General features: G+C 52.7%; 1 protein-coding gene across 1 annotated transcript; it reads left to right on the top strand.

The window, feature by feature from the left end:
* Window positions 1–2,799: 2,799 nt before the first annotated feature.
* On the top strand, window positions 2,800–14,185 carry Alx3 (ALX homeobox 3). Its single transcript, XM_070007396.1, has 4 exons — window positions 2,800–3,076; window positions 8,771–9,090; window positions 12,989–13,117; window positions 13,690–14,185. The coding sequence occupies exons 1-4, from the start codon at window positions 2,800–2,802 to the stop codon at window positions 13,996–13,998; spliced, it is 1,035 nt and encodes a 344-aa protein (XP_069863497.1). The 3' UTR covers window positions 13,999–14,185.

The raw sequence follows: 14,185 nt of genomic DNA, 5'->3' as shown, positions 1-14,185 counted from the left end.
TCTAACTGGCTGTGTCCAAACTGAACGAATGGCCCCATTCTGTGACCTCAAGTTCTTTCTCTGTAAAACAGCACTAAGACTGGCTGGCCAGGCCCTGAGTTCAAGCACCAGGATACACACACACACACACACACACACACACACACACACACACACACACACACACACACACACACACACACACACACACTAATCTAGAGTTAATAAATGTGCCTACTGCAAGGATTGTTTTAGAGACTAAATAAATCTATGGGCATAGACTAAATGAGCAAATGTCCAGCATGTTTTTATTTTATTTTATTTGTGAACATACTGTACAGAGGGGTTACAATTACATGGGCAGGATAATGCATACATTTCTTACCAAGCCCAGCATGTTTTTATTATGCATAGGTACTTGATTATAAAACAGGGTCCTCTGCAGTACTCCATGATCTCCCAAGCTGCCTAAGGAAAGTTAAGTAATGAGATGTTCTGTTGTTGCAATTTTCTATACACCTGCTCCGCCAAACTCCTCCCACACCAGATATGGATAAAGGTATGTGTTTGTCCTAGTAGCTTAAAAGCAGGCAGGAGAGATTTCTCTTGGTGTCCTGTGTGGTATGGTCCTTAGAGGAAACCCTCTAGGAAGGGCAATCCCTTATGTCCACCAAACTTGAATGTAGTCTAAACCTTCCTTGGTAACATCATGGCAGCATAGAAATAGATGCAATTGTTCAGTGTAAATTTCAGGAGGAATTTCCTGCCCTGAGAAAGGCTGTTAAGTCGTAGGGGCAGTGTCATAGATCTATGCCCATAGCCAGCCTCAGATGGAAATCTGTAATCAGATGCTTTCTGTCAATTCAGTAATAGAATCCAGAAATCTGGGTTCCCATTCTGGATAAACCACCAGCAGCATTATCATTATCATCATTGTCTCTTAAATTAGCACGGTACAGAAAAACATGAGTGCTTCTCAAATACCCCCACACCCCAAGTGTGTGACATATTTTTATGATGAGAAAACCAAGGCACAGAAAATGTATTGCTTGAGGTAAAAGACCCAGCATTTAATCTAGGCTGCCTTGTTAACTTGTTGGTGACTTTTTTTTCCTGTGTCATACTTTCATCCAAGCTGCTTGATAACTTTGCTGAACCAATGTCCTGAACTACAACATCCTCCTTGGAAGGCAACAATATCTAACTACCAGTTATCGAGACACTTTATTGATGATCAGTGCAAGTTGGTTGCTAGAGCTGGGATCCACTGCTCTCTGGAGACCAGATTCCTCTGGAATGGCCAGAGTGAAAGCTTAATTTTGAGCTGAGCCACCCTCTAGGCTGGAAATATCAGCCCCAGGTGCTTCCATCTCTCTGCCCAGTGTGCAGTCTGTGCTTAGGGGCCCTAATGGCCATAATGCCTCCAATGTGGTGTTTAAACCAATAAGGCTGCAAAGAAGTCACGGTATGTTTAATAATGGCTTAATGACTCCTTGTGAGATGCAAGACTTCTGGTTCCTGTTTGGCCTTGATTTACAGCCCAACTCTGGCTGTGGACAGCCAAGAAACCCCCTCTAAGCCTCTAACGGAAGAGGGAGGTGTTCACACCAGGCTTCTTAGATTCCTTTAAAAATCAAGAATTCAAATGAAATACAAATGATGTTTGACTCCCCAACCCCTCTTACTAATCTCTGGGGGCAACTGAGAATATAACTGTTTTAACCCAGACCCAGAGGCTCTCCATTCATGGTAAGGGAGTCTGGTCCTAAGGCCTTCTTGTATTTCTTTCCAACTTTTCTTCAGTAGGTTTTTGTGTTTTAGGGTCTTTTGTTGTTGTTTCTGTCTTTCCAGTCATGCTAAACTACAGCCCCAATCCAATGTTTCTTTGGGGTTGGTGAAACTCTTTTAAGAGATGTGGTTCTACTCATCTCCTCCAAAAAGGGAGCAACAGAGCCCAGGGGTCTGAGCTGCAAAAAGTAGTGTTTCAGCCTGTCGCCAAACCACCCAAGGCATTCACTCCATGCACGCAACTCCCTTCTATTGCATTTTTATCTGATCCATAGCCTGTTATGCTGGACCCTGTTCTGGCTTGGGAGCCTCTCACTCACTGTCTGTTCTGGCCTGCCTGGGCTCCGTGGTTGAATACCCTGACCTCCAAGTCAGATGAGGAGGGGCCTGACATTCCAGACCCCAAAGCTAATTAATGATAGCGTCCAGACTCAGGCTTAGAACTGTTTCCACACAGGGTACCCAATGACTCCAGCACAAGGGTGCAAAGCAAGAGGCATCTAGGGAATGAGTTTATTTCTCCCAGTTCCCAGCAAAAAGAGCCAAGGAAAGGGACAGCCCAACCCTTCCGCCAGACTGATGTCGGGAGATCAGGCCTACAAGGGTTTGCTGGGGGAGGAGATCTGCTCATTAACTCCACTGCCTCACCAGGGACTTGGGTCCCTGGGCCCGAGTTCAGGACCCTGGGCCGGGACTCGCCCAGGATAAAGTTCATAAAGGGTCCCTGCCCTCCAATGGAGGCTTTCCGCCTCCTCTCCTCCGACTGCCTTGGGAACACCGAGCTCAGGGGGAAGCGGGGGGTTCCCGGACTCCGAGGGGTTAACCCGCGCGGGGGCGCACGTGACGTGGATAGTTCCAGCATTAAGTCAGAGGCGCGGCCCCCTCCTCTGCCCCCTCCGCCCCCCGCGGCGCGCGCCGCTCCCGGGGGCTCCGCGCCCCCGAGCCCAGGTCCCTCCCCCTTGGCGGGCGCTCACAGGCCGGGCGGGTAGCGCGAGCCCCGGAGCCCCCGCGGCCTGTGCGCCCCAAGCCGGCATGGACCCTGAGCGCTGCACGCCTTTCGCTGTGGGGCCCGCGCCGGGTCCCTATGCGGCCGCTGGGGACGAGCCTCCAGGCCCGCAGGGAACTCCCGACGCGGCGCCTCACCTGCATCCCGTGCCACCCCGAGGCCCGAGGCTGCCCCGTTTCCCGGCCTGCGGGCCTCTGGAGCCCTACCTCCCAGAGCCGGCCAAGCCGCCCGCCAAGTACCTGCAGGACCTCGGGCCCGGCCCCGCGCTTAACGGCGGCCACTTCTACGAGGGCCCCGCGGAAGGTAACGCGCGGCGCGGCGCGGCGGGTAGCCCGCAGCCAGACCCTCTCCCCTTCCCTACCCCGGCCCGCCCTGGCCTCTCTGCTTCTCTCTCGGGTCGCCTAGATCTCAGCTCTTTGCCCTTTTCGCCACGGCAACCACGGTATCCAGATTGCCGCTAGCCCGGACCAGGCGAAAGCCAGTGCGGCGCGGGAGGCAGGGTCATCCGTTTCCCCAGGATCGGGAGTCGGGAAGTCGAGGGGAGGGTAAAGCGGCGACGACCCCGGGCACCGTCGCAAAGAAAATAAGACATCTGGTTTGGCCGGCCGGCTTTGGGCTGGAACTGCCACCGACCCAGAAGCCTGGATTGGGCCGAGGGCCCGGGAGCCTCAATGAGCCCCGACGCTGGGGGAGACTCGCTCCGCTTTTGTGTCTGGCCTTCCTGGAGGATTCGGAGGCTGGGCCTCGACCTGGAGAGGCCAAGCCGGCTCCAGGCGAAGGCTGCGGCCCGATCGGACCCGCCTCTCCTCCCTTGCTCGGGCCGGGCCTCGGCGGGAAGGGCGCAGCCCGTGCCTTAAGTGGAATGGGGGAATGGCTGCGGATGGTCCCGCAATCTTGGGGCCATGCTCAAGACTCTTAATTTCTCAGACTAACCTGGCCTCCCCGTCGTTACGCACGGTGATGGTCGTCCTTCGGGGAGAGTTGGCATCCTCCCCGCACCAGATCGTCACCGCTGGGCCGTGGAGAGCCTCTCTGGGTGGGTCTGAATTCTGGGTGCTTCTGAGTCGTAGGCTGGTGTCCTGGGTGCTAAAGGCCGGTTGGACCATGCCATGGTTCCAGGATTGCGCCCGATCGCTGGGGCCTGGCAGGCTGGTGGGCGCCCACGCCCACCCTACCCAGGCCGCCACCCTTCACGGCGGAGATCCGCTCCGTAGTTGAGCCTAGGGAAGAGAGGGGGTCCCTGGGAGATCCCGCCCAGCTCTGCCGCAGCCTGTGCGGTCCTGGCGTGTCTCAGGCTTCCACGCAGTGGCTGGGCAGCTCGGGTCTTCGTCCAGCCGGGGTGGTGGGAATGTGGAAGGGAGGGCAGGGAGGTGTGTGGGGGTCAGCGGAGGAAATGAGCGGGTCCGCGAAGCTTCGTGTCTCTGCCCTTTGAAAGAAGCTCTCCTGATAAAAACCACAGTTGGGACTTAATGAGAAGCAGTTGGCCTGGCTCCTCTGATCCCTGCCAGACGCGGCGGCCGAGCAGCACTTCAAGCACCGCAAGGGACAGGTACTGGCCTAGCTTTAGAGCGCGGCGCGGCGGGCGCTGCCCACTCCTGGGCCAGCGGTGCGGCTGCTGGCGCTCATCCTTCACCGATGGCCCCGGGCGCCTGGACCGGCCCGAGCCGCGCGCGCAACCGAGAGCGCTGGGGAGGAACCTGGCGTCCTAGGATCCGACGGCGAGCGTGTCAACGACAACGAAATGCGGAGTAAGACCACCCCAAAGCGCAAACAATGACCAAAAAGCTGGGCGGGGAACTGGACACAACAGTGGAGCAGGGCGGAGAGAACCAAGGGGTCCGAGGAACGGAAGAGAAAAGAAAAAAGAAAAGAAAAAAATGAAAAGAAAAAAGGAAGCAAAGAGAAGATTTGATCGAACGAAGCGGGTAAATGAGGAGAGAAGAGACGAAGGAGAGAAGGGAGGGAATGAAAGGGGACGTCCTAAAAAGAACAGAACAAAATGAGAACCAGTGGGAAAGACTAGTCCATGCTCTGCAGACAAACCAAACGAAGAGATCCCGCCGACGCTGGCCCTCGGGGAAGCCCTGGCCGGGCTGCGGTGACTGGGGAGGGACGACTCCCGCAGGCTGGAGCCTCCCTTAGTGACAAGTTGTAGTGAAAGGGGAAATATGCCTTATGTTCTTTTTTTTTTAAGAGGACAATTATACTACTTTTATTCATTTAATAGGGGAAAACAAAAATCAGTCGGGTAATAGAAAATGAGTCTAGAAAAGGGAATACATAAGTGGTAAAAACGCATAGAAAACATTGTACCAATAACGACACAGGTCAGTGAGCGCGCCGCTGCGCCCATCTGCCCGGCGGGTCTCTGCCTAGGCGGAGCAGTTGCGCGCTCTGGAGCCGGGGGCGCACTGCGCTGCTCCTTTCCCGGCCGCCGCCCCCCCCCCCCCCCCCCCCCGCGCCAGCCTCTGTCCACCCGTTGAAGGGCACGGCCAGTTCGAGATGCCCAGCTCGAGATGCGCTAATCACCCTCACTGCCACGATGAGTGGCCGCTGGGAAGTTTCTGCCCTCCTGGGGGCTGTCAGCCTTTCTCCCCCTAGCTTGGCTCCCTGGTCTTTCGGCTGCAGCTGAGGTGGCAAGTGACCACTGCTGGGGTTTGTTAGTTGAAGCTGCGACACCCCATCCCGTGCCGCTGCCCCCCAGACCAGACAGGGCCAACGGTGGATCGCAGTCAGTCCTCGCTGCGATCTCTAGGCTAATGCTGAGCACCTCTACCTGAAGCACCAAGAATCCACCAGGGTTCTTCAGATGGCAGTTATGTCCACACAGGTCTCAGGGAACTCTGCAGCCCACTCAATGAAATCAGTGTAGCAACAGGAACTAGATGAGTTGGGTTGTAAGGAGAGATGAAAGCTAGGTAGGTGGTGGATCTTACCACCTGCCACAATGGACACCAACCATCTGGAATGCTAGGGCACCTAGCAGGCCCCAGGAGCAGTTCCTGCACAGTGGCTTGGAGCAGCATCTAGTTGGAGATTAGGTAACCCCCACCAGCACCTCCGTGGTTTGCCAAGGTGTAAAGGCAGGCAGCTTAGGGGAGGAAGAGCACCATCCACACATTAAAGGTCTGGTTCCTGGCTTTCATTTCAGAACAGCATGTGGCTGTGGTCCCAGATTGTGTAGGCCCAGGACGCACCAGGAGCTGAGCCTTAGGCTTCCAGTGTCCAACATGAATATCTTCTCACCAACATTGTCTGGACAAAGTTTAGCCCCGCTAATGTTCCCTACTTAACAAAGTCACTTTTCCTGACAAGCTTAAATTACTGCTGGCTTCTACTTCTGAGCTTCTGGGATTTTTCTTGATTGCCATCCTCCATTTATCTCAGACTTCCTTTTGGGTCTGGTCTTTCTGGGTCTGTCTCCTCTGGAAAAGGATGTGGATGCTGCCCTCTGGAATCCTCTAGTCAGATCAGGGCAATGGCAACTGTAGCCCCAGGAGCAGTTCTCTGGTCCTTTGAGAGGGATAGGTAGGATGGAAGGTGAGCAAAAGCCAGTGCGCCTGACACTTGCAGGTAGCCGCTCTGAAAAAATCTGCTGTACTGTGTTTCATTTTCATCCCTTGACTGTCAGCTAGGTGGCTCAGGATCAAGAAGACAAACCACAGGAGCTCAAATCCCATCATATCCTCTAGGCAGGTTCTTACTGGGACCAAACAGGGAGGGTGCAAGAGGCAGAGGGAAAACCCCAGGACTTTGGAGAAGTCTCTGTAATGTCAATACTCTCTGAACCCCTGCCCTGAGCTCTTTCCACTCTCTGTCTCTCTCTCTCTCTCTCTCTGTCTTTCTTTCTTTCTTTCCCCCCTCATGTCCAGTACACTTCCCATGATGCCAAGACTTCCCTCTCAACTACTTTATGAACTTACCACGTGTGGCTATCCTGTTCCTTATTCTCATTACCATTTTCAATTACTTGGTTCAACTTTTCTTTCTCTCTCTCTTTCTTTTTCTTCCTTCCTTCCTTCCTTCCTTTCTTTTTCTTTCTCTTTCTTTCTTCCTTTCTTTCTTCCTTTCTTCCTTTCTTCCTTTCTTTCTTTCTTTCTTTCTTTCTTTCTTTCTTTCTTTCTTTCTTTCTTTCTTTCTTTCTTTCGTCAATTATGGAGCTTAAACTCAGAGCTTAGGCATTATCCCTGAGCTTTATCACTCAGGGCTTGTGCTCTACCATTTTGAGCCACAGCACCACTTTTGGTTTTCTGGTGGTTAATTGGAGATAAGAGTCTCATGGACTTCCCTGTCTAGGCTGGCTTTGAACCACAGTCCTCAGATTGTAGCCACAGCTCCACCTCTGGGTTTTTTGGTGTTTTGGGTTTTTTTTGGCAGTTTATTGGAGATAAGGAGCCAGGATTACAGGCATGAGCCACCCGTGCCAGGCTTTGGTTCAACTTTGATTCCTCCTTTCTAACCAAAAGACTTACCCTAGAACCAAAATGAGTTGGCCAAGAGCAGAAGGCAAGGACTGGAGATATTCTTCCACCTCGGTCCCACACAAGTCATAAAGGAGACTTGGTGCCTGAGCTGTAACTGTAGGCTAGGCATACCCAGAGGGTAGGCCCTATCTAACAGCCCCAAGTCTCCAGGACATGCATGGAGAGCTTATTGTACAGCCTGGGTGGCCCTGGCAGGTCACTACCTTCCAGCTGAGAAAAACTTTGCCCGGTTTGTCCTCCAGACAGGAACTCATCTGTCCCAGATCCTGAAAAGCCCATATCTCCGGTTGCACTCCACCACCACCCCGCCCCCCCCCCCCCCAGGCTGTAATCTTGACACCAAGTCCCTGGGAAGAAACAGACTCTTGGTGCCAGCTAGCTGGGCCTCCTGGGGGCTGGGCCCCCATTGGAGATGGGCCTGGGGCCAGAGAAGGGGCTGTGTAAGGCAGTGGGGCTTCTTTGTGGCGTCATGGCTGCCATCCCAGTGGACTGTGGAGGAAGAATTTCAAGGGGACACTGCTGGGGGTCCTTGCCAGAGGGAAAGGGCAGGGCCCTCAGGGTGACCTATTTTTCACCATGCCCTGTCAGTTGGTCGTCATGGTGGGGTTTTGCCAAGCTTCCTGAACGAGGGTTAGCACGTCAGAGTGGGGCTGCTGGGAACTGTTCCCAGGCCACAATCACGCCCTCCCCTGCCTCTTAATCATAGGCCATGGAGGAGTAGTCAGGAACTCCTGAGCAGGGTGGGGCAGGCAGTGAATAAGGGGGAGAGGGTCTGTTCCCCCATTGTGACACTGGTCACCCACTTTCCACTAAGCACAACCGATCTGGGCTTCTATGCTGAAGCTTGGGTCCTTGCCCAGACATCACAGCTGAAGAGGAATGGAGAGAGGCAAACCCCTCTGAATCTTGTCTCAACTTGCTCTTTATACCCCAGAGCTGGAGGATTTGATGTTGACCTGAGACTTTGGGTTCTGAGAAGGAGACACAGCCAGGCCAGCCAAAGGTGATCTAGACATTTGTGTCCATTGCCTGCCTGGCCCTGGGCGCAGAGGCAGAAGCTGAGGGCATGGGAACCAAGGCCTGCAGCCTCAGAACAAGGGAGCACTTCCTGGCAGGGGTGGGAGATGTCAGCCACCCCATTGTCAACCCCCCCCCCCGCCCTTGGCCCTGCCAGGGTGGCGGGCCATGCCATGGCGCCAACCCTGGCACCTCCACACCCACTAGGACACACCACCACAGAGCATTTCCCCGAAATGAACCCCCTTCTGGCCCCAGCAGATCCACCCAGACCACAGAGCACATGGTTCCCTAGGGCCCCCTCCCCAGCTGGAGGCTCAGCAGGCAGGCCTCTGAATGCCAGGCTCCCTTGGAGGGTGGCTGCCTGGGAGGAAGGGAAGGGAAGGGGAAGGAAGGGGGAGGCGGGGACTGGAGCGTCAATGCTCTTCCCCTCCCTCCATTCCACCCACAAAACCCCCTGTTCTGTTTCCATCCTCCTTTTTGTTTTCCATTGCAGCTGAGGAGAAAGCCTCCAAAGCCGTCACCAGCTTCCCCCAGCTGCCCTTGGACTGCCGAGGGGGGCCCAGAGACGGGCCCTCTAACTTGCAAGGCTCCCCAGGCCCCTGCTTGGCCAACCTACGCGTCCCTGTTTCCCCGGGACTCCCTGACTCCATGGAGTTGTCCAAGAACAAGAGCAAGAAGCGCCGGAACCGCACGACTTTCAGCACATTCCAGCTGGAAGAGTTAGAGAAAGTCTTCCAGAAAACCCACTACCCTGACGTGTACGCCCGGGAACAGCTGGCTCTGCGCACTGATCTGACTGAGGCCCGAGTACAGGTGAGCCCATGGTGGGCACCAAGCTCTCTGGACACCCAGCCACTGGGGCCATGGACCAGACCATAGAAAGGCTGGGAGATATGACACTGGCTTCTCACACTGCTGCTTGGCCCTCGTTTACCCTCTATGCCCAGCTTTACTGCAGCCACAGACTCTTTGGGTCCAAATTGAGTTTTGTACATGTGTTTGGGGAGAATTGGGCTCTTAGATCTATCTGAGACTCTCTCTCTCTCTCTCTCTCTCTCTCTCTCTCTCTCTGGAGGGGTTGGGGTGGAAGTGGCACTGAGGCTCAAGTGGTAGAGTGCTAGCCTTGAGCTGAATAGCTCAGGGACAGCACCCAGGCTCTGAGTTCAAGACCAACCAAAAAAACAAAGAGAGAGAGAGAGTGTGTGGAGGGGTTGGGGTCTGGGCCTGCGGCTATCCCTGAGCTGCTTTTGCTCAAGGATAGCATTGTACCACTTGAGCCACAGCTCCACTTCTGGGTTTGTTTTTTTTTTTTGGTAGTTTATTGGAGATAAGAGTCTCATAGGCTTGCCTGCCTAGGGTGGTTTTGAACCATAATCCTCAGACTTCAGCCTGGTAATTAGCTCAGATTACAGGTGTGAGCAACCCTAAGATCTGAGAATCTTAACGTTGTCACTTACTAACTAGCTGGTCAAATGAATTGAGGGCATGTTATGGGACCTTATTTCCCACTTCCAGGAAAAAGAAATGAGAGTAGCAATTTAGTCCCTTAAGAATCACAGGTTTGGCAGCATTTTGGAAGCAGTTAAGTGCCAAACATACATCTAGAAGCCACACAGTGGAGAGTCCAGTCTGGGGTGAGGGAAAGGAAGGGTGAGAAGATCCTGGGAAATGAAAGGAAGTCTGTTGGAAGTGACAAAGAACATGAATGTAAGCTAGGCGCTTGTAGCTCATGCCTCTAATCCCAGCTACTCCAGAGGCTGAGATCTGAGGATCACTGTTCAAAGCCAGCCCAGGCAGGAAAGTCTGTGATGGTCTTATCTCCAATTAAGCACAGAAAAAACAGAAGTGGAGCTGTGGCTCAAGTGATGGAGTGCTAGCCTTAAGCACAAAATGGCTCAGGGACAGCACCCAGACCCTGAGTTCAAGCCCCAGGATTGTCAAATAAATAAATAAACATACAAACAACAAACATGAATGGAGCAAGGAGGGTTGGAAAGGAGAGAAGGAAGTTCAATATGAGTCTGGCCCAAGAGGAACATGGTCATTTGTGGCTCTCTGTGAATTGGCTAATCACGACAGGTCAAGTGGCCAGGTGGGTTTGGGGTCCTAGGGAAAGGTGAGATTACTGCCCTGGCAGAGGAGTCTGCCCCCCTCACCACAACACAGAGGAGACTTAGTAAGGGCAAAGCGCATGCTTATTACACTCTTCACAGGGCCCTTCCAGAAGCTCCCTGAATGTGCTGGGGTGAGGCTATACGAAGCATATCAGCCTGGTAAGCTAGTCTATAGAAGCCAGTCACCATGGAGCAGAGGCTAGTTAACTGAAGCCAGAGAGGCTTGGACCGTTATCCCTGCTCTGTTGGGTTCTCCTGCTTCTCTGTTCCTTCCATGTCACACCCAAGGCAGATTTCTAGAACTCTTTCCCAAAATTCCCTAGGGCCACTAAGCACTGCTGGCTAATGCCTGTAATCCTAGCTATTCAAGAGGCTGAGGGGAGGATCAAGGTTCAAAGCCAGAGGGAGCAAGAAAGTCTGTGAGATACTTATCTCCAATTAATTAGCAAAAGACCGAAAGTGGAAGCGTGGCTCAAATGATAGCTTGCCAACACTGAGTGAAAAAGCCAAGGGAAAGCTCAAGACCCTAGTTCTAGCCCTAGTATTAGAACAATTTTTAAAAATTTTTTTTTTGCTTTTTTATTATAGTAGGACAAATAATACCCTAGCACAAATTTTTTAAAAAATGAAAAAAAAAATAAAAGATTCCTTAGAGTCCAAGTCATCAGAGTGATAATCCCAACATTCAAGAAGACACCAGACCACACAAACCAGGGAAGCTCACCCGGAGAGTCTTTGGAATAGCTCACTTTGTGGTGGGGTCTCAATTGCTCTCTCTGTGGAAAGCTTTGGGGACAGAATGGCACATATATAGTTCCCACACTCTTTCTAGGCCTTTCCAACCTTGAAAGGGCTGAAAAGACCCAGTCTGGAAGTTTCTCCAACAATTGAGGCCCTAGAGGAGGTACGTTTTCTAAGAGGAAGATGACCAACACCCATAAACCCCATCCCATGGGGAGGAATAGTAAGACCACATTGCTGAGAGCTAGTCTAAAGCCCAGGCAGAGGTCCAGAGTGGGAACTCTAGAGGAAAATATCAGTAACTGCAAAGTCATTCCCAGGGGATTATTGGCTGGCTCCAGGCCTCTTCATATGCCCAAAAGGGAGAGAGTAGAGACAGGAAATCCAGGCAGCTGGGCAGGTATGTGGCCTTCCTTGACTTTAGCCATGCCTGCTCTGGGATCTCTGCAACTTGGGAAAAGAAGGCCTATAGTCTCTTAACTGTCAAGGCTTTACCTGACTACATGAAAGGGGGGACCATAGGGACATGTGGATGGGAAGGCTGGGGGATTTATCCCAGTCAGAATAGTTGGTATACACACACACACACACACACACACACACACACACACACGCACGCACGCATGCACGCACGCACGCAAACACACATTTGATATATGTGTGGCTTTTTCTGCTGTGACTCTTAGCTGGATCCCTGGAAAACTACAGTTGTATTTGGTTTAATACCAACATATTTCCCAGAGCCTGACACAAAAATGTTTTATTGGAAGGTAGAAATAAACCATATATACCACTGGGTGCATGTGGCTCATGCCTGTAATCTTAACTACTCAGGAGGCTGGGGTCTGAAGATCTTGGTTCAAAGCCAACCCAGGCAGGAAAGTCCATGAGACTCTTATCTCTAATCAAGTCTCAAAAAGCCAGAAGTGGAGCTGTGATTCAAGGTGGAGTGCTAGTCAGCCTTGAGGGGGGAGAGGGGGAAGGAGCTCAAAAAGAAGGGGTTGGGGAAGCCACATACTCCAATACAACTAAATATCATCATATAGGGGATTATACTCACCACACATACATCACACAGATGTATACAGATGAGTGTATCACCTGCCAAGGGATCACAAATGAACAGGACAGATAGGTTTCCAAAGAAGTTAGGGAAGCAGAATGTGGTGAGCAGTGGGAGAAGTCAGGCCTGGTAGAGATACCCAGCCTGCATGTGTGTCGGAGAGGTGAGTAGCAAAGGCAGGAAGGAGAGGAAATGCAGAATGTCTCAAAGAGAGCTAGGGTTGGAATTTGGGGGACAACTAGGAGGAACGGAGTGCTGTTGCCTGGCAGAGTATGAAGCTCTGGAGGGGAGCAAGGGCCAACCTCAAGGGGCTTTGTTAAGGAGTAGGTTCTGGCCAAGGTCTCGAGAACACAAACAAACAGTTAAACAGGACCACAACCCGAGCAAGAACACCTTTATGATTTCCCAGAGGCTGCAATGTAGGTGGATGGAAAAAGGCAAGGGAACTACAATGCTAATGCCTATGTATTGGGAGCCTCTGATCCGCAGACTCTCCCCTCAGCCCAGCCATCCTGACAGACAGACCCAGCCAGGCTAGAGAACTTGAAAGTGACTCAGCCTGGGGAATAGCATCAGGGAACCCAGGGGGCCAGTAAACCACTCTGGGCTTTGGCCTCTCCCAGGCCCCTTCTCAGATTGTCCTAGTCCAGAGAACAGTTGTATATTTAAAAGCCTCTGGTACTTGGGATCCTCCAGCCTGGAGCCATTTACTATCCTATTAGAGGACACAGCCATCAGCCTCTCCAGATCAGGGCTGTCTTACACTCAGTCAACACCCCCAATTGTCCCCCAGGTCTGGTTCCAGAACCGCAGAGCCAAGTGGCGGAAGCGTGAGCGTTATGGGAAGATGCAAGAGGAGCGGAACCCTTTCACTGCTGCCTATGATATCTCGGTGCTGCCTCGAAGTGACAGTCACCCCCAGGTGAGACCCCAGCCCCTCCCTGAGTCAGGGCCTGACCATGTCCCCTGGGATTGCCAACAAGAATGTAAGTCTAGCTGAGCACGTGGCTCCCACCTGTAATCTTAGCTACTGAGGAGGCTGAGATCTGAGGACCATAATTCTGTGGGCCTCTTATCTCCGATTAACCAGCAAAAAAGCTGGAAGTGAAGCTGTGTAGAGTATTAGCCTAGAGTGGAAAAAAAAAAGCTAAGGGGCAGAGTCTAGGCCCTGAGTTCAAGCCCCAATACTGGCTTGGAAAAAAAAAGTCAGTTCTGGTCAGGGAAGACTTGAACCAATTCCTGAATCATCAGGGTCCTGTGTGCTGAGGAAAACCACTTAACATCATCCTCCGCTAACTGATCTCCAAAGAAAGTTCCTCTTGGGTTGTGCTTGCTCCCAGATGCCAGTACTAGTGGTAGGAGGGGTAACCCTGGGCTAAGTTGGCATTTCTTGGAAAGTTTCTGGGGCCTCAAGAACAAAGCAAGAGCCATGAGGTAGATAACCAGCACCTGGGACAACTCGTCCATGGACTTACTTTTCCCCTCTCTTTTCAGCTGCAGAACTCAATGTGGCCCAGTCCAGGGTCAGGGAGCCCAGGGGGTCCATGCCTCGTGTCTCCAGAGGGCATCCCCTCTCCATGTATGTCTCCATACTCCCACTCTCATGGGAATGTGGCTGGCTTCATGGGGATGCCATCCTCCCCTGCAACCCACCCTGGCATCTACTCCATCCATGGCTTTCCTCCTGCCCTGGGGGGCCACAGCTTTGAGCCTTCCCCAGATGGTGACTACAAGTCTCCAAGCCTTGTCTCACTCAGGGTGAAGCCCAAGGAGCCTCCCAGTCTGCTGAACTGGACCACGTGACGGGTCCCATGGACACACAGACTGTGCTTCCCACCTGCTTTCTGTTCCCAGCTGCTCCCTGCCCACCACCAGGGAGCCCATACCTCTGCCTCCAAGCCCCAGGGATGTGGGGGGTAGGGGCTTTGGAGGGCTTGAGGAAATAGCTGGGACCCACAGGGAATAAGCTATAGGATCCCTTCTCTCAGAA

Source organism: Dipodomys merriami, unplaced genomic scaffold (genome assembly GCF_024711535.1).
Source record: "Dipodomys merriami isolate MVZ:Mamm:240054 unplaced genomic scaffold, mDipMer1.0.p SCAF_7, whole genome shotgun sequence".
Taxonomy (NCBI): Eukaryota; Metazoa; Chordata; class Mammalia; order Rodentia; family Heteromyidae; genus Dipodomys; species Dipodomys merriami.
This window is presented reverse-complemented; position numbering and strand designations above follow the sequence as displayed.

Excerpts from the sequence above, each read along its gene's own strand:
- Alx3 (XM_070007396.1), top strand. The coding sequence starts at position 2,800 with ATGGACCCTGAGCGCTGCACGCCTTTCGCTGTGGGGCCCGCGCCGGGT. Across the intron at positions 3,077-8,770 it reads CTACGAGGGCCCCGCGGAAG|CTGAGGAGAAAGCCTCCAAA; the intron begins GTAACGCGCGGC and ends TTTCCATTGCAG. Across the intron at positions 9,091-12,988 it reads TGACTGAGGCCCGAGTACAG|GTCTGGTTCCAGAACCGCAG; the intron begins GTGAGCCCATGG and ends ATTGTCCCCCAG.